The sequence below is a fragment of the Lingula anatina genome, chromosome 2, assembly GCF_051362555.1.
Source record: "Lingula anatina isolate TDL-2025a chromosome 2, LinAna3.0, whole genome shotgun sequence".
NCBI classification, from domain to species: domain Eukaryota; kingdom Metazoa; phylum Brachiopoda; class Lingulata; order Lingulida; family Lingulidae; genus Lingula; species Lingula anatina.
In genome coordinates this window covers 46,872,664-46,895,859 of record NC_141768.1, presented here as the reverse complement: position 1 = coordinate 46,895,859, position 23,196 = coordinate 46,872,664, and the positions used below count along the sequence as shown (strand labels likewise).

Sequence of the window (23,196 nt, the reverse complement as noted above, 5' to 3'; positions counted from 1 at the left end):
AAAACTGTAGATCGCCTTTTGGACCTTTCTCTCGATTAGAAAGATAGCATATCTAATTAGGGGGCCTAAACACTTTAAACGTTTTGAAAAGTTGGTAATTAATCAAGTTTTTATGTCTTCTATAGACGTGCTTAAGACCCGAGTCTTCGTAACTTTTTGGTCTGTATGCCGCAATCTCTGTCATGATGATTAGATTATTCACTTCATGAATTCTAAATCTCAACCAGTGTTTGTCACACCTACCGCAATGCGATTGATCTCCATGGTTGGCAGCCGGTGTGTTTACAACATTGTACCAAGTGCGCATGTGCGGGACCATGCAGTAAAGGTGAAATTTTAAGACTTACCAGTCGTTCTTTTAATATGTAACTCTAGACGGACAGAGCTTAAGAGTTTTAATGTTGATACCTGCAAATCAAAGCTGAAAAATGGTGGACGCAGGGTAAGCGTTTTCTTCCGCATTATTGACAGCGCAGCACTCAAAAATCCAAGTTTAAAGTTTAGCTTTCTGAAAATAAATCACTCTACGTGAAAATGAAGCCGTGATTCTGTTGTGTCCTGTTGGTCTGGTAGACATAGTGGGACCATGTCCGCCGTGGGATCCGGTGGAGGACCTCTACAACGGCCCTACACACTAGGTAGCTTCCAGAAGAAACTTCAGGACTTCCAAGTACTAATTAAAAGCCTTACGCTACAAGATGTGGAGGCAACCCCCGAGGAAAGAAGGCAACTTATAACAGGTAGGTCTAACGTTGCTCCATCGCTGATGTTTTGCTGGTAATTATGGGGTGGGATAGAAGGGCATGTTTCAGAGATAAATTGATAGAAAAGCTGATTATTTGCAAATGCTTAATTTGATTTATTTTTAACCTTCCTTTCATAAACAGAATTTCTGAAAAACTGAAAAATAAAAACCAATTGTGAAAAATACTCAGTACTTCTGTTCAGAAAATGACTGATAAACATGTGACAAGAAAACTTGTGCATCAATAAAGATGGGAAACATTGCATTATATTATTTACCAAAGTCTGATGAGCAGACTTGCAAAATTAAATCATTACTTTCTTCTTTTAGAAAATCTGCGATATGACCAGTTCTGTGAATCCATTAGATCTCTTTTTGGAAATGACATTAAGAATCAAGACCTGAAAGCATTATACAGGAAGATATCTACTAACCCAGATGCCAAGGTGGACTGGAGTGAGGTAAGAACTCTCAGTATATGTAGTATAGAGACTAATATACTAGTTATACGGTACTTAAAATTCTTGATTCTAGAAACACTAAATTGGCTAATCTTTTATACTGGTACTGGTTGTACGTAAACGGCAGCAAGAGTGATGTACGTAAAATTGATATTATTATCAAATGATATCAGATTTAGTGCTGCACATCATCAATGTACAGTTAACAAACTTCCAAATACCATTGACAGCTATGCAAACCAGGTTAGACACGAGAAGAATTTTGCTAGTCAATACTAACATGAGTTGAAGGTTGGTTAAAAAAAAAAAAGGTAAATGCAAAGCATTAAAAATACCAGCAAGGAAAGCATTTTTGAATAGTTTTAGAGTCATCATGAGAACAAGTCCTGCATTTAGAACATTGATCATATTTGTAAATTACAACTAATGATGCTCTTGTTTGCAGTTGTTTGGATACTTTCAATCTGAGAACGAGGAGCAAGAGACACCTATAGGAGAGGATGCCAACATATTCACCGTCTCTAAGAAACGGAGAGTCGGGGAAGCTGCAGGTAGAATAAATAATTTAAAATAAAATCAAAATCGATGTTTGACTCCATAATCCTGCACCGTGTGTCAGCTATAGCGTATATATATTTACCAGAAGTAGCAGAATCCTGTACCTGCCACACACCTTGGTAATCACCTGTTAGTATCATGTTACTGCAGGTGTGAACCTGGCTTACCTTTAACATTTCATGCACTACCAACTGTTGACAGCCATGAAATTAGAAAATTATATTTTTTCTTTCTTTCATTTTTTTTTCTGTAAGTAATAACCCATTTCTAACTTTTAAAATGCCAGTACTCCAAAACGCTGTTGCACATAGTGGAAAAAATTATATGTAGAACTTTCAACACATTTTTCCACCAGACATTTACATTGTATGTATGATACTTGTTTTTGAAAAATGTTTTTGATTGTCATAGTATTTGATTTGTACATGTATACATGTGATATTGTTAAAAGGATAAAAGGTAATTATATATGTCAAAGTAAAATGAGTTTTATATGATTTAGATATAACCCTTTAAAAACACTTAAACTGCAGAAGTTGCTAAAAAGTCATTGATAGTCAAGATCAAACACAAAGGTTTATAATGTCATGATGGTAAAAGGGACCACTGAAATTCCAGAAATGGGCCGGAAAACACATTTGAATTAAATATTTTTGCTTTAAAAGATAAGCTGAAATTGATACTGGACAGTTATCAAAATTTGTTTCATGCCAGTGGTTTTCCCCTTTGTATTAAAATGAACAGGTTGCTGCAGTCAGTACTGGTAGTTTTAACTTCTGTGTGGTTTCCTATCATTGGTTGAGGTTAACCCTCATATCAACAGACATAAGTGTTATGTATATCCTTTAAAAGTAGACATCAAATAAACATGGCAATGGACACTGGTCTCTCCAGTCACACAAAGATCTGACTGTGATCTACGTGGCTATTGAACTCTGTTGACATTTACTAAAGATAAATGACTTGGGTCAATAGATGAAAACACAAATTCTTTGGAGTCTATTGATTTAAGAGTTTTGTTTGTGTATATTAAATGGACTGAGATAATAGGAACAAAATCCATGTTTTACCATGTTAAAGACTGAAGTATAGTGATGTGTCATAGGTACCTGTATTTGAGTTCATTGATGATGTGTTACATCAAATATCAATTAATACCTGTACTAATCTTATGTTCTTGTTTACAAATAGAAGTTTTGGTGTACTTATGGAACACTGGAGTTTGAACCTTCAAGATATCAAAAAGGTCAAGTCAAATCAATCTATGGACATTGGCATATTTAACCCTGGAAGTGAACCATTTCAGTGTAAAAATCAATAAGTCATTTAGTGTAATTTTCATAAAATGGCTAAGAACTATACTGCTGAGGCAAAGATTAAGATCAAAACACATTTGAATTTACTATTGTTAAGCTTGAATATCAGTGCACTTCTGTGACTGTACTTTTGTTTTAATTTATATTTTTTGATAAGGCATTTAGTTTATCACCGAACAATAATTGAGATATGTAATGAAAAGGAAATGAATGTGAGAGAGTATGGATATATTTCACCACTACCTGGGTAACAATTCAGAAATTCCTCTGTTGATAGTTCAGTAGCAGTATCACACTATGATACTAGAGAAGTGCAAGCTGCTTGCTCACAGCTTAGAATTGAACCATTTTTCAGCATTTTTCAGTGTTTTTTATTTTTATTTATTATTCTTTTTTTTTATGGCTTCCTGTGATGCTCATAATCAAAACGTTTTTGTGCAGTACCTTTTTGATAACATTTCAGGTGACTCCCTCTCACCACATTATTCCAATCGATGAACAAAGCAAAAATATATCTTTTAACTTTCTTTTTGGATAATTTATCTATTGTAGGAGACAGAAAGCGGCGTGACACCATACAGTGTGTGAAGTACATTCAGTCTTTGGACTGCTATCTGGCTGCCTCTCAGAAAGGAGCAGTGTCCCTGTGGAATATGAAGGTCAGTACACAGCAAGATATCACAGAACTCTTCATTATTTCTTTTGTAAATTCTTTGGTACCATTTTCCTACTCTTGACTCACCTCTAACTCATAGTAGAATGTAAAAACAAAACATTTCATCATCCTGCCAAATGCACAATTGACTTCCTATTGTTAGGAATGGAATAATATTTCAAGTCTTGTCTGTTCTATATTTCAGCTGAGATTGCAGGCCTGTGCTGATATTGATGTGAGTGATCAGTATTTAAATTTTTCATAGTGAAGTAAAATATTCGGTAACCATTTTACCAGATGTCTCATAATTCCAATAGCAACAGTTTAGTGAAAAAAAACAACAAATAATAAGAACTGAAAGTAAGAAAAAAATTAAAGAAAAGTAGACACAAAAAGATAATAATGTTTCAATATTTTATATCCCCAGGAGTCAGCCTGGATCACTGGTTGTGACTATCTGCCTGGATTACGCCGTGTTGTGGCAACTACAGAGAGAAGTATTGCTATCTGGGATAATAGAGCCAAGGGGAAGACACAGGTGAGGAACACATACTCTTTGTAGATTACTGTCAATGGGATATTCATTTGTAATGACAACATGATGTTATATTATCTATAAGTATATATTTTATGTACATGAACAGTGCCCTTTTGCCTAAAAGAGTAAGGCTTTTGTGCCTTGAGTCTATGGTAATATTTTTTATTTATTTATTTATTTTTATCAAAAAATAGTTCATGAATGTTTTAAACCTGTGTTTTCAATGTGTTTGTCAGTTTGTAATGGTGTCACTTTTTTTTCTTAAATCTTTTCTTTTGTCATATTGCACCTTATTAAGCAGTCACAAACTATAGAATAATTAACAAAATGTAAATCTCTAATATTTGTATAGATTAACTCACTTCTTATTTATATATTTAATGGACCGTTTCAGATAATCTATGTGATCAAACCCCTGGAGGATTCCCCCCAGTGTATGACCTACGTCCCCTTCACCAGCGTGTCTCATGAAGAAATGGTGCTGTTTGGGGATGACCAGGGGTACATGAATGCCCTCACGCTGTCCTCTCAGGATCTTCAGCTGAAGAACTCCAATAATAAGGGTGGTGGGGGAGAAAAGAAGGCTGGATCTCAAAACATGGTTTTGGATCCCAAGAAATTGATCAAGTAAGTGTGTTGTAGTCTGCATGTAAAGGAATATCTGATAACTGATAATTTTTTTTTTTTTTTGCATGGAAATATGCATTTCTTACCAACATTTGTAGAAGTTTATGTAACAAAGCATGCATATTCTGTATACTAATCGCTAGTTTCAGTATTTGTATCTTTCATCACTTTCATTCATTATTGAAACAAATAATTTTTCACACAGAGGAAAATTGCATGAAAATAAGGTTCAACAATTCTGGGATATTGGGTTGAATTGATAGTTTTCTTGTTTAATGATCTTGTTATGTTGTCTTCCAGTCCTATTCGCCGCAGACGTCTTCATGATGATTGGGTGGTCAAGGTAAGGGAAACTGACTTAACAATAGACTGTATTCTTTAAACTGAGTATGTTACAGTTTTGGTGTTTAACAATTTCTTAATCATTTTAAACAATATGCAATTATAATTTTTTTTAATTTCTCATAAATAATGAAATATTTTAGAAGAAATATTAGTCCAATTTGAAGTTTGAATTTTGTATTTCCCAGGTGAAATATTTCCCAGAGTTGCGCTGTTTTGGTTCCTGTTCTCCCAGCAGTATATCGTCCTTTGTTTTGGAGGAGGTAGAGAGGATATTTGATAATCTGTAAGTTAATGAGTAGGTTCAATGATTTGATCTGCCTTGTATTATTGGTTTTTATCTCTGATAGGATTTCTGTAAAACACATGGTAATTGTAATGTTATATTGTAAGCTATTTTGACATGAGAACAATCCGTTATTACAGCAGTTCATTAAGTAATTTTGTACTTACATAGCTTGCCTGAATAAATTTTAAACTTTTTCTTTAATGAATTTTAAATGAATTTCAGATTAAATGAATTTTTGAATTTTTTAAAATCTGCCTTTACTTCAAACAATCTTGACCAAAAGCGGCACTGGATAAAGATTTTAATCATGCTATTACATACATTACTTTCAAGTCCACTGCGAGGTGTTTCAATTCCCAAAGGTGTCAATGCCTTTGACTACTGTGCCAGAGCTAACATCATTGCCACAGGGGGAGTGGATAAGATTATCAGGGTCTGGCACCCCCATATCTTCTCTAGACCCACAGGTGAGGACAACATACACCACAGTTTCATCCAGACTGAACTCTGAATATGATTCTCATGTATACTTTCTCCCTTTGTTTTATTTAAATAATAAGTTTAAGGTCCATAAACTAGCATCAGAATGAAATCAGATTTACCTGGATGCTGACCAATGGTTGTATGTTAATTTTTTTAAGGAGAAATCTTCAAATTTTGTTTGTTTGTTTGTTTGTTTTTTGTTGTTTTTTTTTCGAATAGAATTGTGCTTACATATTATTATGATGTTTATTTAAAAAAGACACCATGAAAAAATAGATTTTTTTCCATGTTAATTCAGCATTTTTCTCGAATAACCACCCTCACTATCCAGATCCCCTGTGGCCAACCTGTAGCTACAGGGGCTCTATTCAGTTTTTTATTACATCCATGAAGTATAATTCCAAAAACACAATTCTTCTGTTATTACACATGAGAAATCACTCTTATCTCAGTATATCTCCACGTGTTCTCCAGGCAAGCTGATAGGGCACCTGTTCACCATAGTAGATATAGTATGTAATGAGAAGGACCAGCACATCATCAGTCTGTCCACAGCTAGGGTCATCCGTGTCTGGGACATCCACACCCTGACCAGTCTTCAGGTGTTCACAGATAATGAGGAGAGGCCGGGAGAGAAGAGGATCTACAGCATGCTGTTTGATAATAAATTTGATAGGCTAGTCACAGGTAAGATGCATTGACATGGGTATTTTTACTGAGTACACATTTTGTTTATAAAATCATAAGGATAATCTTGTTAGACTTGAGGAAAAAGAAATCTAGCATAGAGCATGGTTTTGTTATTTTTCCTTACATTTGACCAATGAATTCAGAATGTCTTTAAATACAGATTTCCATGCCATAGTTACTTTAGTGTGTGTATTTTTCAGTCATATTGGGAAGAAAACCAGGTATTATCATATATTTCACTTAAGGTGTATAGTAGCACAGACCATTACAATTATAAGTACTGTTGTGTGCACATGTATCTACTGTGTGTGTGCATGCATGCATGTGTAGTTTGTCTCATAGAACATATGGAGTACATAACTGTGAGTTGTGTATTATGTCCAGGTTCCAGTGCACTAGATGCATGGCCACTGACTAGAGCTGTACATTAAACATGTAGTTCTGAGTTTTTGATATTATATTATTCCTAGGTTCCAGTGTGCTAGATGCATGGCCACTGACCAGAGCTGTACAGGATACCATGCAGGTGCCACATACACATGACAGACCCATCAGCCAGGTCAGTTTTTTTGTATTTTTATCTTTCTTCCATTAAGTATCAGAACCAATTAATGACAAACAAAATATATAGATTGATTGATATTTGGCCAGTTAATCATATCTCTTTCATTTCAATTAATTCAAGCCCCCATAAAGAGGTAAACAACAAATATAATACTGCCTTTATTTATGCTACCCCCAACAATTTCAAATTAACTACCAGTGCAGTCAGAATGGTTATGTGATTTCTTGGCAAGATGTACACCATTACCATTGCCTTCAATCTTGATTACTATAAGTAGTTAATAAGATTTTGAAAACTAGTTGAAGAAAACTGGATGATGGATTTTTATGAATTATATGGTTATTTGTTTGTTTACTGTTTTATATATTATTTTCAGATTTTATACAACAGAGAACTGAACCAGATGATAACTGTGTGCACGGAATCCATTATCAAGGTCAGAATAACTGTGTTTAGCTTTCTTCATCGGTGATGTATGTAACATGGTTAAGTAAATGAATAATACAACTACTATTCACATGAATACTCATTCATATTAGTTGACTGAAGCTGAAATGTAAAAAAAAATTGTTAAAATCTGCATTAAGATTTTGAATCACTTTGTGCTTAATTACAAATTGATAAATCAAGATACATGGAGCAAAGATAACTAATGGGATCTCATACAGTCCCCCTGACCATTTGTTTGTCCTCCCTCAGGTATGGGAGATGGAGACAGGTAAACAGGTGTACCAGATTGCTGATGCCCATGGTTCTAACATGGAGGTGACGGCCATAGCCCTGGACAAGTCTGGCTACAGGCTGGCCACAGGGGCCCTGGATGGTGAGGGTTTTTTTTTTTTTTTTTTTTTTTTTTTTTGTTTCACTGTATTATCAATTGTTTGTTAGTATTTCTACATTGAAGCAACTATGAATATAGCGAAAGAGGTCATTAGAGAAAATTATTGAAATACTATAGAACTTTTCCTTTATTATAATTTATTGAAGAGATTATACTGCAGGTGGATGGTTCCGGAAAGCAAAAAAATATATTTCCTGTGTCATTTTATTAATGATGCCTATTACCATACGTTGCAGGTACATATTACTTTGTAATACATGTACTACATGTAGTTCTATAGCCAGGTTTGTACATTTTCAGGCTCAGTGAAGGTGTGGGACTTTGGTTCAGGCCAGGAGATCAAGACCCGTCCTGGTCATGGCACTGATGAGGACTTCAGTATCACTGGTCTGCTGTACTGGAGTACCAAAGAGGACAGACATATCATTGCCACTGGCTGGAACAACAAGATACTGGTCCTACAGGTACAGGCAGAGTTAAAGCAATAATAACTCTTCCTTTGAGATTCAAAATTCCGCAAGAAATACATTGTAAACGACGCCTGGAAATATATTCTGTTGCATTTTCCCACTAAAACGACTGTTATTGTAGTAAAACTAAAATCTGTGCTTGTCACTTGGGCTTTCGAAGCTTTCTTCGCGGTCGACAAGTGCATCCGTTGCTAATGACGTAATGGTGTCACGCGGATTCTCGCGTTCATTCGAGACCAAAATAACATGGCGGGAAACCCTCAGACGTAAGTTGCGAGTTTTTTACAGTGCGTCGGATAACGAAAAGCCCAGAATTGCACACATTGTAGATATAAATGCATTTTGAGCAAAAAAGACGAATATATCTTATGAATCTTATAATATTGTTATATAGTGTTGTTGTCTGCTTTTCCCGCGGTTTTAAGTAGGTCACTAGAAACTATCGCTCGATACGAGAGGGCTCCGTCAGTTAAAATCTCTTAAGAGATTTTAACAAAAAACCGTACGTTTAGGAAAAAAACCCTGGATTAACTTTGAATGCAGGAATGGGGTCGTTGACCATTGGTAAGTACGGGAAAATTGCCGTTTTTTCCAGGAAAATCGTATTTTTGGCCAAAACGAAGAGTTATTATGACTTTAACTTTTGGTTGACATTTTTTATGTTTATGTTTTTTCATTTTTTTGCTCTTTTTTCTTCTTATCCTTTGTGTTGAGATATTTCATTTGGGTCAGTTTAAACTTCTTGTTTTGAATGTTATAGAAAAAAAGTAATTGTTTGCATTTCCTGCACAGGATTAAAAAACAGAAGATATTTTTTTAGTATTTAACAATGAAAAAAGAAACATTGATAATGTGGTTAAATCTTCCTATTTGATTTCTTAGGATGGAAATGAAGGTCATGATCTCCCTGTTCTCCATGAGTTCTCAGACCACTTTATTTGGCCAGAAGATCTGGAAGAGGACCCTTTCTCCAAAACCAAACCTTTGCCAAGTATTGGAAATGAAGAAAGTGGAGAAACAGAACATGTGCCCAAAAAGGTATACAAAATAAGTCGGTGCTATAAATCCACTTTCATGTTCATTTCACCCCATGTCTTTCACCCCATTTCCAGAGATTATATCGACCTACTTTAGATCGACCTAACTCCCTGGGGGTTCACGCTAAATAGCTGTCAGCCGGGCGGACAAGAGAGTTAATTACCCCCTTACAGCTTGTAGTAGGCGGGACGGATATTTAAGTCAGATTATCTGAAAGTAATCTAGTGAGACTCCCCGCGGGGATAGATCGATCTAAAATCTATGGGAATAGAGCCTTTATCTTTCATTATGAGTAGTACAAGTAGAAACATGGCAGCTTTAAACAAGCAGGTGGAACATAAATGTCAGGCTAGATGCACTCTAGTCTAATTTAGTGGTTTTAAAGAATAGTGATTTATTTGCTTTCTGTGAATTGTTACAGCACAAAAGAAGGAAAAAACAACGGAAGGTAGTACATGCATGTATTTGGGTGGAGTTACACTATCACTGGTTCAGTTATGATTTTGTGTTATATTATCACTGTTTACTTGAAATTTTAATTTCTGCAATGCATTTTTGACTTTTTAATTCACTTGGATTTATATTTTATGTCTGAAGAATCTATTTTTGAATCTCAATTTTTGCTGCAGTGTTTGTGTATGTCAAAGAAAAAAACATTTATAATCATTTTTGGTGGGCATTTCTTACATTTTTTTTTCTTATAATGTATAACTAAACACCTTTCTTCAATTATTTAGTAAATTGTTAACAGCACATATCCAACCTCAATATTGTTTTTTTTTTAAACCAGCATATGCAAGACTGCATTTCATGTACATAGGACATGGGGTATTTGATTTTTTTTTTTTTTTCAGATTATGGGAACATTCGATCTTACCTTTATATGCAAAACTAACAATGCCATATCTATTGAAAATATCTGAATTCTTTTGAAGGGTTACATTGATGAAATGAATCATCTTGTGATCATTTTCAGGAGCACATTCTTAAGAGCCATGATGTGACGTGTCTGTCAGGTCTGGAGGGGGCGGGGCTGTTCACTGGCTGTGTCAATGGCAATGTGGTACTGTGGAATGTGAACAGTTGTACTGTGGACTGTGTGTAAGTAGAACATGACTGACATCTGTATGTATAATTGGACATGTTCACAGGAACCCAAGGTACCATATCTGAATTATGATAGTGTTCTTGAGCATGAAATAATATTGAAACATTGAAACATTTCTTGGCTCTTTGCACTGAGCTGACATAAGAAGTTGTTTAAAGTATTTAAGCTATCATCTGTACAGTGTTTCACATCACAACAGCTTTTAGGTTTTTAAATATTCAACTGTCTAAATAATTGTTTGGAAATAAGTTTTGTTGATAGCTAAAAATAGCTTACATTGTTATTTATAGATTTTTTAACATATCTTCAAATTTTCCATGATTTATCTTAGATGGAGAAACAGAGTTTTTAACATCAAAAACTACATTGCACAGTCAACTTTTATGCAGAGTTTATGAATATCTTGAAAAATAAGTTGAGCTGAAAATTTTGATTATCTGCTTTCTTTACAATTACTTTTCTTATAGTATTATAGTAAATAAATGATAATGTTTTTTCTGTCTTTGATTCCAGTTTTCAGCTGCCAGAAATCCTTCCCACCAGTGCAGACCCCAATAAACACAGAGTAAAGCAACCCACGGAACACAGGATACATGCAATAAAGATACTAATCCACCGAGTCAGAAAATTAGACCCAGCTTATATTAAGTAAGTCCAAGTCTATTCCTGGTATTTGTTTTCTTTTAACTGTCCTGCTTATGATATTAATTGTTGTATTCTTTCACATAGCTTAAGATATGTAAAAAGCAAAATTGTTGTATATATAATGACCATAAAATGCATTTTTTAAACATTGAAGGTCTAAGTTATCCCACCATGATGATGATAAAACAACAGAAGATGAAGAGAGTAAGGAAGATGGAGAGGGAAATGACGAAGAAGGAGAGAAAAGTGAAACACATGATGAAAAAGTGAGAATTCCTTTTATTATTATCATTTTGTCTGCAAAAATCAGGCAGCATTACTATATTAAATTCACAATTCAAGTTGCAACCATGACAATTAATCATTATTATGATGTAAATAATATGTCATAAATATTGTTTTTTGTAGAAGTAGCAGTAATAGTAAACGTGAGGAGTATGGTATATAAGGAAGCTCTGTTTGTCTTCCACAAGAATTCAATTTCAAAATACATGTCAAAACGTGTTGATTTTTCTAATGTTATTTAAATACAAATAGGATGAAAAGAAAGGAGAGCTTCCTGACAAGCCTGAGGAAGGTCCTACAGGTGAGATGTTATTTGAGAATCATCAGTTTGCCATGGATAGATGTGACTTCTGTAACCATATAATTTTTATTTATAATGTTCAAGTTGTCCAATTCCTTTTCATTACATAGCTTTGAGCAAAAAAAAAAGGGGGGGGATTGTCAACAATTAACTTGATCAAAAATAGAGCACTTGAGAATATTATTATCTAGATGGTACATGTACGTAATTGTCAGACCAAGACAGCCTTGGAGTGACCTTGCCATGAAAACACCATCTGCTATGAATATGTAGAATTTGAATCATTGCATGCAACACATTTTAATATGAATAACATGTATTTTTTTTCCTTCTCCAAGATGAAGACCCCACCGACACACATGAGCAAGATGAACAGAATGATGAAGAAACTGACAAAGAACATCATGTCCATATTGAAGGAGAAGAGTCTGAAGATCAGAAAGATGATCCTGAAAAACACATGATAGTTGAAACTTTTGACCCCATTTTAGTCACTTGCCATCACGATGCCTTTATTAGATTTTGGACAATGGAGGTAATATTTTGATTCACTGTTTTGTAATGAATGATGCTACTTATTATCTGGCAAAGAATTCAATGAAAGCTTATTGCAATATTTTTTGTCTGACATCATTTACTTTGTTTCTCACCATTTATTTGAACTTGAATTAAAGGAAAAAGAACAATAAACTAAAAGTTGCTCATATTAGTAAAAATCAATAGCAGTGATGCAATTTTGATTTGGTAAAAAAATTCTTACAACACTTGAACTTTCAGGGAGATGTATTGCGTGAGATCACAGCCATGACCAGACGTCAGGGTTCCCCAGTGACAGCCCTATGTCATGACCAGGACTGTAATTTCCTCATTACTGGAGACAACAGTAAGTGGACAGGGGCTCTTCTACTTGGTGTTGTCTGTCTTTTGATTTACACTTTCAAATTAACCTTTGTTAATTACCTGTGTCTTTGTGACAAATCATTTTTAAACACAAGTTCAGTGTTGAATGAAGATTGAATGAAGGGCTGTGAATATTATATATAGCCAAAAACACTGAAGATAATAGAGGAATGCTTACGTGCAAAAATGGACCAAATGCCACTTTTGTTTTTTTCAGTTATGTTTCTCACAATTTTCACCTTTCCTTTTACTTTACATACCTCTCCTATTATCATGTTAATCTTTTATATAACAAAAACATTCTGTACTTGGTTGTTGAAGCATGCAGAGTAGCGACGTTTTCAATCTCAGTGGATCTTGGCCTCCAAACCTTATCCAGATCCCAAAAGTTTTAAATGTTAGTATGTCTCAGTATACCAAGATGGCTCTAGTTGAAATGGAGATCAAGAGATTTATTCATATAGCTATGCCATATCTATCATATGTTTCTAACTCACCATTCCAGAGGGTTATCTTACCATGTGGGATATTGCCAAATTTCTTGAGGCTCCCATCTCTGAAGATGCAGTGAGTATTTTCACCTTTATCCATATCTATCTGTTAATGTATCATAATGTCATTAAACTACAGCATATATTGAATTTGAAAAAATATGCTGCAGTATCATACCTTGTAAAAATACTTCTAGCAATGAGAAAATCTGTGAAATATTATATGCCACTGTACTTCCTTGTTACAGTATAATCCTGTCTTATCCTGTTTTCAATTTAAATTACTCCTAGGACACAGTCAAGCAGATCTTGTGTTGGCGTGCCCACACCACAAAGATAGTGAGCCTGGAGTATGTGGACTCCTTGAAGGCAATCATCTCTGGCTCCACTGACGGCTCTGTCAGGGTCTGGTGGGGATTTAGAGGAAGATTTGTGGGCTTCTTCAGTCAACATAGGCCATTTAATTTCCCCACTTCAGAGGAGATGGCAGGCACTCTGGTCCTGCCTTATGATATCACTGAGGTAAGGGTGACACGACACTGGTGTTTTTGCTACATGCCATGATTTTTTATCGTTTACCAAATAGTTATGCAACAACTTTATTAATTTGTAAAGTTAATAAGTGAGACGTTGTAATTTGTCGTTACCTGCCACAGAAGTACGTGTGCTGTAGTACAACCTTGATAAGTTATAATACCTGATCATTTTATTCTCAGAGACCCATGGCCCCCAATAAAAACAAAAGTGCCAAGCAGAAGATCCGACAAGTGCAGAAGTTTGAATATCCACTGGTTTTTGATAACATGAGGTATGTTGGTTTACATATTGAGTGTGGAGTAACAGTCATTTTGTATATATTGTCCATATTTTTCAGATCTTTTCTATTCTTTTCAGTTGCTTGTAAATAGAAAAACTTAATCTTAAAAGTTATATAATGAACTGTAAATGTTTCATTGTGGTTAAAAGCATTCCATCTACATCCCTTCCAGTCTCCAGACATTTGATAATTCCAAGTATACAATGGCATGTAACATCTCATAAATTCTCAGACAAGTTTCATTCATTTTCCAGATGGAAGCCCTTCAGTAGATCTGCCTTTGTGTCTAAGAAGTCAAAGAGACAGGAACCAGAAGACAAGAAATTCTTTGATGCACTCATTAAACCAAAAGTAAGTGTTTAAAATTGGACCAAACACCAAAATATTACATGAAGTGCATTAAACTGATTGTATTTCAACATTAATATAAAAACAATAAACTCAATTTAAATATTTGCTATATATCATAGTTTATAAATGTTTATACTTACGTAATTTGTTTGAGGTAACCCTAGCAATGATTTTTTTTCAACAAAAGAAAACTACTCAATATCTGTATACTTCTAACTGTGTAATAGTTTATACCTGTAATTTTCATAAATACCTGTCATTCTAGGCCTACAATGACCATTTGACCACTGTGGACACTGGACATAAAGAGGTGGAGGGAGCAGTATACAGCACACTGCCAGTTTATTTTGTAAGTGACAACTCACCTGGTGGAGGTGGTTTGTGTGTGTGTGTGTGTGTGTGTGTGTGTGTGTGTGTGTGTGTGTGTGTGTGTGTGTGTGAGGGGGGGGGGGGGCACTTTATCATGCAATTCATCTCTTATCCCAGTGTTATTAAGAGACCAAATTCTTAACTGTATCTGCAATTTTTTTGCATTTTTCATGTACAAAAATGTGCAGTGGAAATAAACAAGTACATTTCTTTCATTTTTATAATATCTCTATATGATGTAAGCAATTTCTTCTAGAGAGTGGGGACTAGTTCAGTAAGTATACATATACTGCATAACCATCAAGATGTCATGAAATGCAAGCACTCCATGTTTCATGTGTGCAGTTGTCAGTGTTGAGATTGTAATTTCAACCATCCTTTCCTCAGGTGGGCAAGGTAGATGTGAAGGTAAAGAGTCCAGATCTTAGCTTTCCCAAAGGTCAAAAAGAAGAGGAGATGCCATCATACCTGTATGCAGGACCAAGTACATCACAGCAGCCTGCCCCACAGACACACAAGGTAGGTCACATAGGGCACGTTCAGACTAACAGGTCCACGGATCAAATGGGACCGACCCACTTGAAAGCTTGCTATATAATCCCCTTAAAGACACTGAAAAGGTCTAGATAACACATCTCTTTGTTAGTGGTATATTTATGTTATAAAGCTTTTAAAGAAGCTTTATGTTATGTATAAGAATTGCTATTTGTAGATGACCAAATCATTTAGTACAAGGAGTTTGCAGGTAGAGGGAAAGGTAAAGAGTACACATACCACGTAGTTCCCTGTTAACTTTGTCTAGTCTTCCTGCCATTTCACACTTACTATAGCTACATTTTGTGTAATTCTGGAGCAATAAAACCCAATTTCCACTTAAAGCAACAATACTGTTGACTTTGTCTCAGAATTTTACAAAAAGTTTGTTTTCAACTTCTAATTCAATACTAATTCAGTGTATTAGAATTTATGATTGATAAACCTCCTGTAAGTATGTACCCAGTTTAAGTGATTTCTCTTTTATTTTTTCTTATTAATTTGCAGAATGTCGAATTTTAGCTTTTTTGAGAAAAAATTAAATTTTGTATACATTTTGCTAAATATCAACCTATGAAGTTTCTATATTTTCTACAGGTTTGTATATATTACACAGTTTGGTTATAAATTTTATTATTATTGTATCAATTCCAGTTTTTATAGAAAATATTTTTACAGTAATAATAGTAAACTGACTATGTACTCCATTATTTTAGACCAAGAAGAAATCTAAGGGAGATTCTGGGCAGCCAGGCACACAGTCACCAACAAGACGCCGCTGAGGACCAAGAAACATACCAGACCCGTGGAACAGTCTTCAAGCCTTGACTGTCCTGTTATCATGTCCTGATAACCGTGCCTGTTATCATGGTCACAAGATAGGGTGGTAATAGCAGTAGTGTTACCAATACCAGTTATCCTACAGTATGTAAGGAGTAGATTATGTAGCCACTTGCCAGATCTGAACTGGACAACCAGATATTTTAAGAGATTGTTTACTTGTCTATTTTCTCAATAAATGATACATCAAACAACTCTAAAATTGTTGAGAAACAACTCCAAGGCAGGCCAAATTGATTATAAGTCTGTTCATTACATAGCATTTGGAATTGACACGGGTTATATAATACAGACTATGTCCAATGAAATTAGAAACCCACTGACCCTTCATTTTGTAACATTTGCCAAAATATATTTTTTCTTCTTTTGCCTTAAGACAAAAGTATTATGATAAAGAAATGATTGAGACAGTATGAAAAAATGACTGGTTTGCTCAATAAATCTTTTAATGTGATTATACATGTATTTAATTGACAGAGCTTATCACAGTTCAAGTGCAGTTAAGCTTAAATTTTGCTGTCCACCTGTTAATGAATTCACATACTTTTTTGTATAAATATTATTTGAAGTATATACATTGTATATTTTAAATAATATATTAAAGATATTATGAAGTGATTATTTGAAATTTGTGACTGTGTAAAATTAATGGAAATGTTTGTACTGTGTACATATTATTGAATTTTATGAGGCTATATGTAACAACCTCTGATCATCAGTAAAATTGTTTGTGCAGATTATATGTAACTTAATATTGTCAAGTTACTTTGCATAAATGTCATCAGCATTCCTTTTGTTGTGAAAATTTCCGTCCAATCCCACCGCCATCACATGTCATCATTTGTCTGAAAACAGAGAGCATTTTATAAATTGTATTGAATTTTATATTTTTTACTAATGTGTTCATCTATCTTGTTTTGCTAACTGTCTTGCTATATATTTCTTTACAGTAAATAAAGAAAGTATAAATACGAGTGTTGTTTTTTCATATTTTGATCACCAACAGTTAAAAAATGTCTGCTTCTAAATACTAGTACTTATAATGTACTATCCACCATATAAAGTTTAATGCTTTCACATCATTTAATTGTCACTTACTACCAGTATAACAACATGCAATTTGGAAAAAGAAAAATTATCATGGTATATTTTTAAAGCAATTTCACATTCATTAAAGAAAAAAATCCAACTGTTATTGCCAATTAATGACCTCAATTTAAGTGTACAATAGATTCATCCTATTGTTTGAAGTGCCATCAGTGGTATAAGTCGTAATCAGTTACAACTACTCATCGTCCCCTGTATGCGACATACAAGAGCAAATTACATCTCAACTGGGCCTTAATATAATTATGCTCTTGTATGTCGCATATAGGGGACAACTCGTAACTAGTACTAATAAGCTGTAATAACTAGTACTAGTTAGCTGTAATAACTAGTACTAGTTAGCTGTAATCACTAGTACTAGTACTGTAATCACTAGTACTAAACAGCTGTAATAATTAGTACTAATTAGCTGTAATAACCAGGAAGCAGACTGCCCACCTCAGTACATGTGTCCACCATGAGGTCCACCACCTGCTGCTGGCTCTTCAGAGTGCTGTGGTTGTACTCCAGGGCTGCCAACAACTGGAAGATTGTCCTCATTTGGGATATTTCTCTGAAAACAAACAGCTGGCCATAGATGAGACATTTCCTAAAATTTCTCTTCTCCTCGATATCACAGATGTTAATAACTTGTTTGGTCATTTTACTTTAAAAATATTAAAATTTGCAATTCAAACATAATTTTACAAAAAGTCATATATATATACATGTGGGTTTTATTAAAATGCTAATTTAGAGACTTAACTAAACTACATTAATTTTATTATTATATATCTAACCTATCCTTTAATTCTGAACCTCCAAAATATTCAGTGATGGTTTGTCTCTGCAGTCTTGAGGACATTTGGCTGTTTTGAGTGCTGTCAGTTTCATCTTAAATATAAATATATGCTTTAGATAATTTTAAGTAGGCATACAACAAAAATGGTGGATTACATTTTAAGTGCAAGGTATAACTGTTACTACAAAAAACTATTATCTCTCTAACATTTTACAGTGAAAATGTGAATCCCATATGCTTTATCGTAAGCAACTTGAAAACAAAACAAAAAAGGAGGCTTGAGACACTGGTAGAAAAAATTTAATGATATATAATAACAGCAGTGTAAATCTGCAATTTCAAAAATCACTCAATATGTGCCCAACAACATGCAAGTGATGGTATGACATATATAATACTTACCAGAAACCTCGGATACAGCAAAAATATCATCTTCATCATCACTATCATCTGGATGCTGAAACAAGTCAAACTTAGTTAAAATATTTCCACCAAAGTTATTTTGCAATCACATTAATATGTCGTATTTATTCAAGCTTTTTCAGAAAAAAGGGCTATACTTGTACCTTTTTCTTGCCCCTTTTTGCTTCATTTGCTGCTTCCAAAGTAAGTTGAAAGTTATCAACCAGAACAGCGACAAACAAGCTGTAAGACAAAAGATGTGATTAAAATGCAAAAAAATTGTAAAAGTAAAGATTTCCTGCATGAACTAATACCCATACACCAGGAAATGACATGTGCAAAAAATCAAGCTTTTTTTTAAACAATTTCTTTTTTAATGAGGCTGCGTTCATGTCACTCTTATATTATCTCCATTCAATTTTCAATTTATTCATTCATTTGAAAATGATTCACCTAAATTAAATTAAAATATATATATATATATATATATATATATATATATATATATATATATATATATATATATATATATATATTCAAATTTTTTCGAAGCTGTTCTCATTGATATATATATATATCTATATATATATATCAATGAGAACAGCTTCGAAAAAATTTGAATATTTTGTCAGAATAAAGAAATTTTTTTCAGTTTGCACAACAATTTAAGTATTTTCACTTAATTTATTCTAACTTTATGAAAATCTACTTACTTGAGAAAGATAAAATACTCCAAAACAATGTAAATGAGAAGAAAAATCAGAATGTGCCAATAACCTGAAAATAAAAAGGAAAGCATTATTGCATTTGACATTACCAAATACAAGTACAAATTTATTCTTTAAAATATAAAAATGTATTTCAAACTCAGCATGAATGAGTAATTTAAATAATTCTATCTCAACTGCCTTTGCAAATAAATGAAGTTCACTCAAAATTTCAATCCCACAATGCTGATATTCAGCATATGTTTCTACTTACCAAATAAAAGTTTTGACAGAGTTGAATATGTATTAATTTATTAAAAGAGAAAATTATTTAAGTGTTGAAGTGCTGACAGACCTGGGTAAACGTCAATGACATCACTGTATATGTAGAACCAGTCATCCAGAGTAAGCAGCTGAAACAGTGTGAAGGTAGCTGAGGGTAATGTACCAAACCTGTTAGGGTCCACCCCACTATACAGACCACGCCCTATCACTGCAAACATATCTGATGTATAAGTCAAGGTAATGCAGAGAAATTATTTCTACACCACCACCCACACACTTTTCTCTTTTTTTTTAACGTTTCTCTCCATTTCCAAGTAGACAGATCAATGTGTTTTCAGGTAAGTTATGTTATATGGTAAGTTTGTAATGGTAAATGAGCAATTACTGGTAAATTTGATTAACACAGCTTGAGTTTCAAATCTGAAATGGGCAAACATCTTCATTTTCAAAATGCAATATATGCCTGCTTATTTATCAGTCTGATCTCAGTCATGGCACAAGTTTTAAACAGGGCTATTAACTATATGTTACCTCCTTTTTTGGAAGCACAAAATTTGGATAATGATAGAGAGTTTGTGATTGACACAATACACTAAAATCCAATTCTGTAAAAATCCTGTGTGTATGAATATAGAATTGAAAACGAAGGTGCTGGTAAACCCCAGACCTGAAGCTCAGTCTGGATTAAATGTCTGCTCTGAATGTGATAGAATCACTTAATCAAAGGTGTTCCTAATTTATCAGAGGATACACATGAAGAGTGTCATCAGTCCCACAATGGCCCCCATGGACTGAATAGACTGCAGACAGGTGGTCATAATAACTTGGAGATTGGAAAGAAACCTGGGAAATGTGAAATAGAAAATGAAGATAAATAAAACAGAATTTTGTTTTGTATAATTCTGATTAAAATTAGGTGTTTCTCAACATTAGTAAGCTTGTGAATTCACTTAGCTCAAAACAACAGTTTTAACTGTTAAAACATGCAGTGTTGCACTAAATTCTACAAGCACATTTTATGACATTCAAGACAGTTACATTACTGATTTAAGAGTTGCACATGAAGTGCTATTAGACATACCACAGGGATTCATGAAATTTTTAGCCTTAATTAGTGTAACAGATAGAATACTAAGAGTTCAGAAAGTCTTATATCCTGACTAAGTTTACCCCCCCCCCTCCTCCACCCCCCCCCCCCCCCCCCAACAACATAAAAAAGCTTCCCATTTCTTCTATTTCTTCTGTGATACCTCTAACCATACCATACTATTGTTTTTGTTTTTTTTTTCGATATGATTTACCTGATGGTACGAAGCACTCTCAAGGCCCTGATCGCCCTCACAGCACGGAATATTCTGAGCATTCTGAAGATAGCAGTGCCGTTAAATCCACCAATACTGGTCATCACCAATGGAAGAATAAAGTCTACAAGACTCAAAATAACTATGCTCAAATCTGCAAGAAGAATTAACAAAGTTCTATCAATATGTAATCTTTTCTCTTTGGCATCTATGGTTTTCAACAATATATGCGAGGATTTTGCACTCAGCTACATTGAATTATCCATACAATATGAAGGGGCTAATAAAAATGAATGAAAGAAAGAAACATTTACATCAAAATGTACACCTTAAAACAAAACAAGATTTTGCATTTTGTTCACATTCTAAAAAGGATAATAAATACTAAGAATTTGTAAAGCATCATATCTGATACGTTTTCAATAAAAATAAGGAGTCCCCCATGTAAGTGCATTTAATAATAATAATAATACAAAATAATAAATAATACATTCTCCTGTTTCAGAGAATATAAGAGAAGCCCCAGTCCTTACCTAATATATTCCATCCTCCTACAAACTTTGCTCTGTAGACATAAATCTTGAGAACTACTTCCATAATGTATATACCCAGGAATAAATTATCAAACACAGAGAAATACCAGCCTGACAGAAATTTGGTAAAAAAAAATAAATATAATTTAAGTTATACAATAACTCATAGGTGGCAAATTGAACATTGCAAATAAAATGAACAGTGTTAAAGCATGTATGTTAAATATATGCTCAGTTGCTCTGAGAAGAATGTTTGTTGCCTAAATTGAAAATCTCCCATGAAGTGATATTTTCTTATATTGATGAAAGAAAACATATCTAGCAGATATGATAATTATGCTAATTCAAGTCCAGCTGGATTTGTATCAACTCTATTCTTTTTCAACAATAAGTATATTAAGTTGATTCAGGTTTCACAATTACCTCCTCTAACCATAATTTCTTCCCACGTTTGGGCTACCAACATTCCTGTGTTCATAAAGATCACAGTCAGAATGAAGGCACCAAAGCCTTTGGACTCCACAAAATCATACAAGAGCTGATGGAGCTGGCCTGCATCTTGCTTCAAGATCTTCTGACGCCGATGGCGCTCGCCAGTGGTCAGTTTGTCAGTGGGAGACTCCACTTCTTCTCTCACTCTCATTGCCTCTGACAGACTTTCGCGCTGTTTTACAACATAAGCCTGAAAAAAGAAATCACTAAGAAAATGATCCTTTAAAATGACTTAACTAATGTATCTCTTTCTTTCTTTATTCTTTTCTATTGAAATAACTAGGCAAATTCTGTTTTCACAGCATATTGTAATTGTGCTTATATAAATATAATGATATTTCATCAATATATTTCTTCATTTCTGCCACAATCTGAATGGTGTAAATAAAGCAAAGCATGAAAAGCATTATATTGAATTAGCAAATTTGTATCTTAAATTTGTTGAATGTATAGAAGGGTTGAGTATGAAGAATTTTTTTTTTTTAATGAAAAGACCAATATCATGTCACAGGTAAATGTTTGAAAAATTAAAACCTGTATAAAATACTGAAGAGTACAAAAGGCACCATACACAAAACACTCCATACCTCTATAAAATCTGCCATCTCTTCCTTGTCTTTATCAGGACTCTCAAACAAAACAGAAAACGATCTACGCAGATGGGCTGATTCTTGAGTCTGAGACCTTTTCATCATCAATGCAGTTTGTTCCTCCTCCTCCTCCTCTTCAACAATATTGTCTTTTATTCCAGACGCTTCTAATGCTGTTCCTAATGTTTTCCTTCTGTGACTCATGTTACGATAGGTATTCTGAATGTAGTTTCGTTGTTCATTTGCCAAAGAGGCTCTCCTTTGGTGAAATATCTTGTGCACTGCGTTGGACGTCATATTGACTTCCTTTTTGTATCTTAAATTTAGAACTGCAATACAAATTAAGAAAGTTAAGTCTATATAATGGCCTTCAGAATACCTTATGTCTTATTGTGTTCAACATGGAAATCTTGTTACTGAGTCAGTGACTTTCAGGGTCAACGACTGAGTGCCTTTGTCACTGTGAGACTGAAAATTGTAGTTTATCACTTAAAACATGCAAAAACACGTACGTAAGCGCATTTTACAGACTTGTAACTGCTGTTAATAAAAATTCAACATAAATTTATGAGCCCATGTTCCTTCATAAAATGCATAAACAGTAACGCAGTACCTTTTTTCTTGTAACAACTGTGCAAGCGCTTCGAAAGACGCGCTTCACAACAAATGCTAAGCGTATATTCTAACCTTATATTCTGTTTCGAATATACACAAAGTAGAAACAGGCAACCTTTAACAA

At 34.0% G+C, this 23,196-nt stretch overlaps 2 protein-coding genes and 1 long non-coding RNA gene across 4 annotated transcripts; 1 reads left to right on the top strand and 2 right to left on the bottom strand.

The window, feature by feature from the left end:
• The first annotated feature begins 292 nt into the window (after window positions 1–292).
• Window positions 293–17,231, top strand: LOC106155677 (WD repeat-containing protein 64-like). Of its 2 annotated transcripts, XM_087005079.1 has the most exons (30): window positions 293–740; window positions 1,076–1,206; window positions 1,652–1,757; window positions 3,633–3,739; window positions 3,941–3,970; window positions 4,163–4,273; window positions 4,668–4,900; window positions 5,201–5,243; window positions 5,431–5,528; window positions 5,865–5,998; window positions 6,489–6,701; window positions 7,175–7,263; window positions 7,646–7,705; window positions 7,969–8,092; window positions 8,411–8,574; window positions 9,463–9,618; window positions 10,595–10,719; window positions 11,240–11,374; window positions 11,526–11,637; window positions 11,909–11,957; window positions 12,296–12,492; window positions 12,735–12,840; window positions 13,363–13,424; window positions 13,640–13,870; window positions 14,065–14,156; window positions 14,420–14,516; window positions 14,782–14,865; window positions 15,273–15,404; window positions 15,598–15,642; window positions 16,136–17,231. In XM_087005079.1, the coding sequence occupies exons 1-30, from the start codon at window positions 587–589 to the stop codon at window positions 16,199–16,201; spliced, it is 3,486 nt and encodes a 1,161-aa protein (XP_086861205.1). In that variant the 5' UTR covers window positions 293–586; the 3' UTR covers window positions 16,202–17,231. The 2 variants fall into 2 exon arrangements, with proteins under 2 accessions (XP_086861205.1, XP_086861206.1); XM_087005080.1 differs by lacking the exon at window positions 15,598–15,642.
• On the bottom strand, window positions 16,945–18,263 carry LOC147763768 (uncharacterized). The gene is made up of 3 exons (XR_015332943.1): window positions 18,146–18,263; window positions 17,805–17,919; window positions 16,945–17,104 (listed from the first exon to the last, which is right to left on the bottom strand). It is a non-coding gene; the product is annotated as an uncharacterized LOC147763768 (long non-coding RNA).
• A 995-nt stretch (window positions 18,264–19,258) lies between these two features.
• LOC106155690 (cation channel sperm-associated protein 1) lies at window positions 19,259–23,187 on the bottom strand. Its single transcript, XM_013530634.2, has 8 exons — window positions 23,071–23,187; window positions 22,455–22,786; window positions 21,799–22,057; window positions 21,376–21,486; window positions 20,843–20,996; window positions 20,293–20,384; window positions 19,612–19,761; window positions 19,259–19,326 (listed from the first exon to the last, which is right to left on the bottom strand). The coding sequence occupies exons 2-8, from the start codon at window positions 22,752–22,754 to the stop codon at window positions 19,259–19,261; spliced, it is 1,134 nt and encodes a 377-aa protein (XP_013386088.2). The 5' UTR covers window positions 22,755–22,786; window positions 23,071–23,187.
• Between the last annotated feature and the right edge of the window lie 9 nt (window positions 23,188–23,196).

What these genes read in the sequence shown, in the direction of transcription:
- LOC106155677 (XM_087005079.1), top strand. Translation starts at nt 587, where the DNA reads ATGTCCGCCGTGGGATCCGGTGGAGGACCTCTACAACGGCCCTACACA. An exon ending in CCAAGGTGGACTGGAGTGAG is followed by an intron (nt 1,207 to 1,651) that starts GTAAGAACTCTC and finishes TCTTGTTTGCAG; the next exon opens with TTGTTTGGATACTTTCAATC. An exon ending in GAGCCAAGGGGAAGACACAG is followed by an intron (nt 4,274 to 4,667) that starts GTGAGGAACACA and finishes GGACCGTTTCAG; the next exon opens with ATAATCTATGTGATCAAACC.
- LOC106155690 (XM_013530634.2), bottom strand. Translation starts at nt 22,754, where the DNA reads ATGACGTCCAACGCAGTGCACAAGATATTTCACCAAAGGAGAGCCTCT. An exon ending in AGGAGGATGGAATATATTAG is followed by an intron (nt 20,997 to 21,375) that starts GTAAGGACTGGG and finishes TTCTTCTTGCAG; the next exon opens with ATTTGAGCATAGTTATTTTG. An exon ending in AGAGTGCTTCGTACCATCAG is followed by an intron (nt 20,385 to 20,842) that starts GTAAATCATATC and finishes CACATTTCCCAG; the next exon opens with GTTTCTTTCCAATCTCCAAG.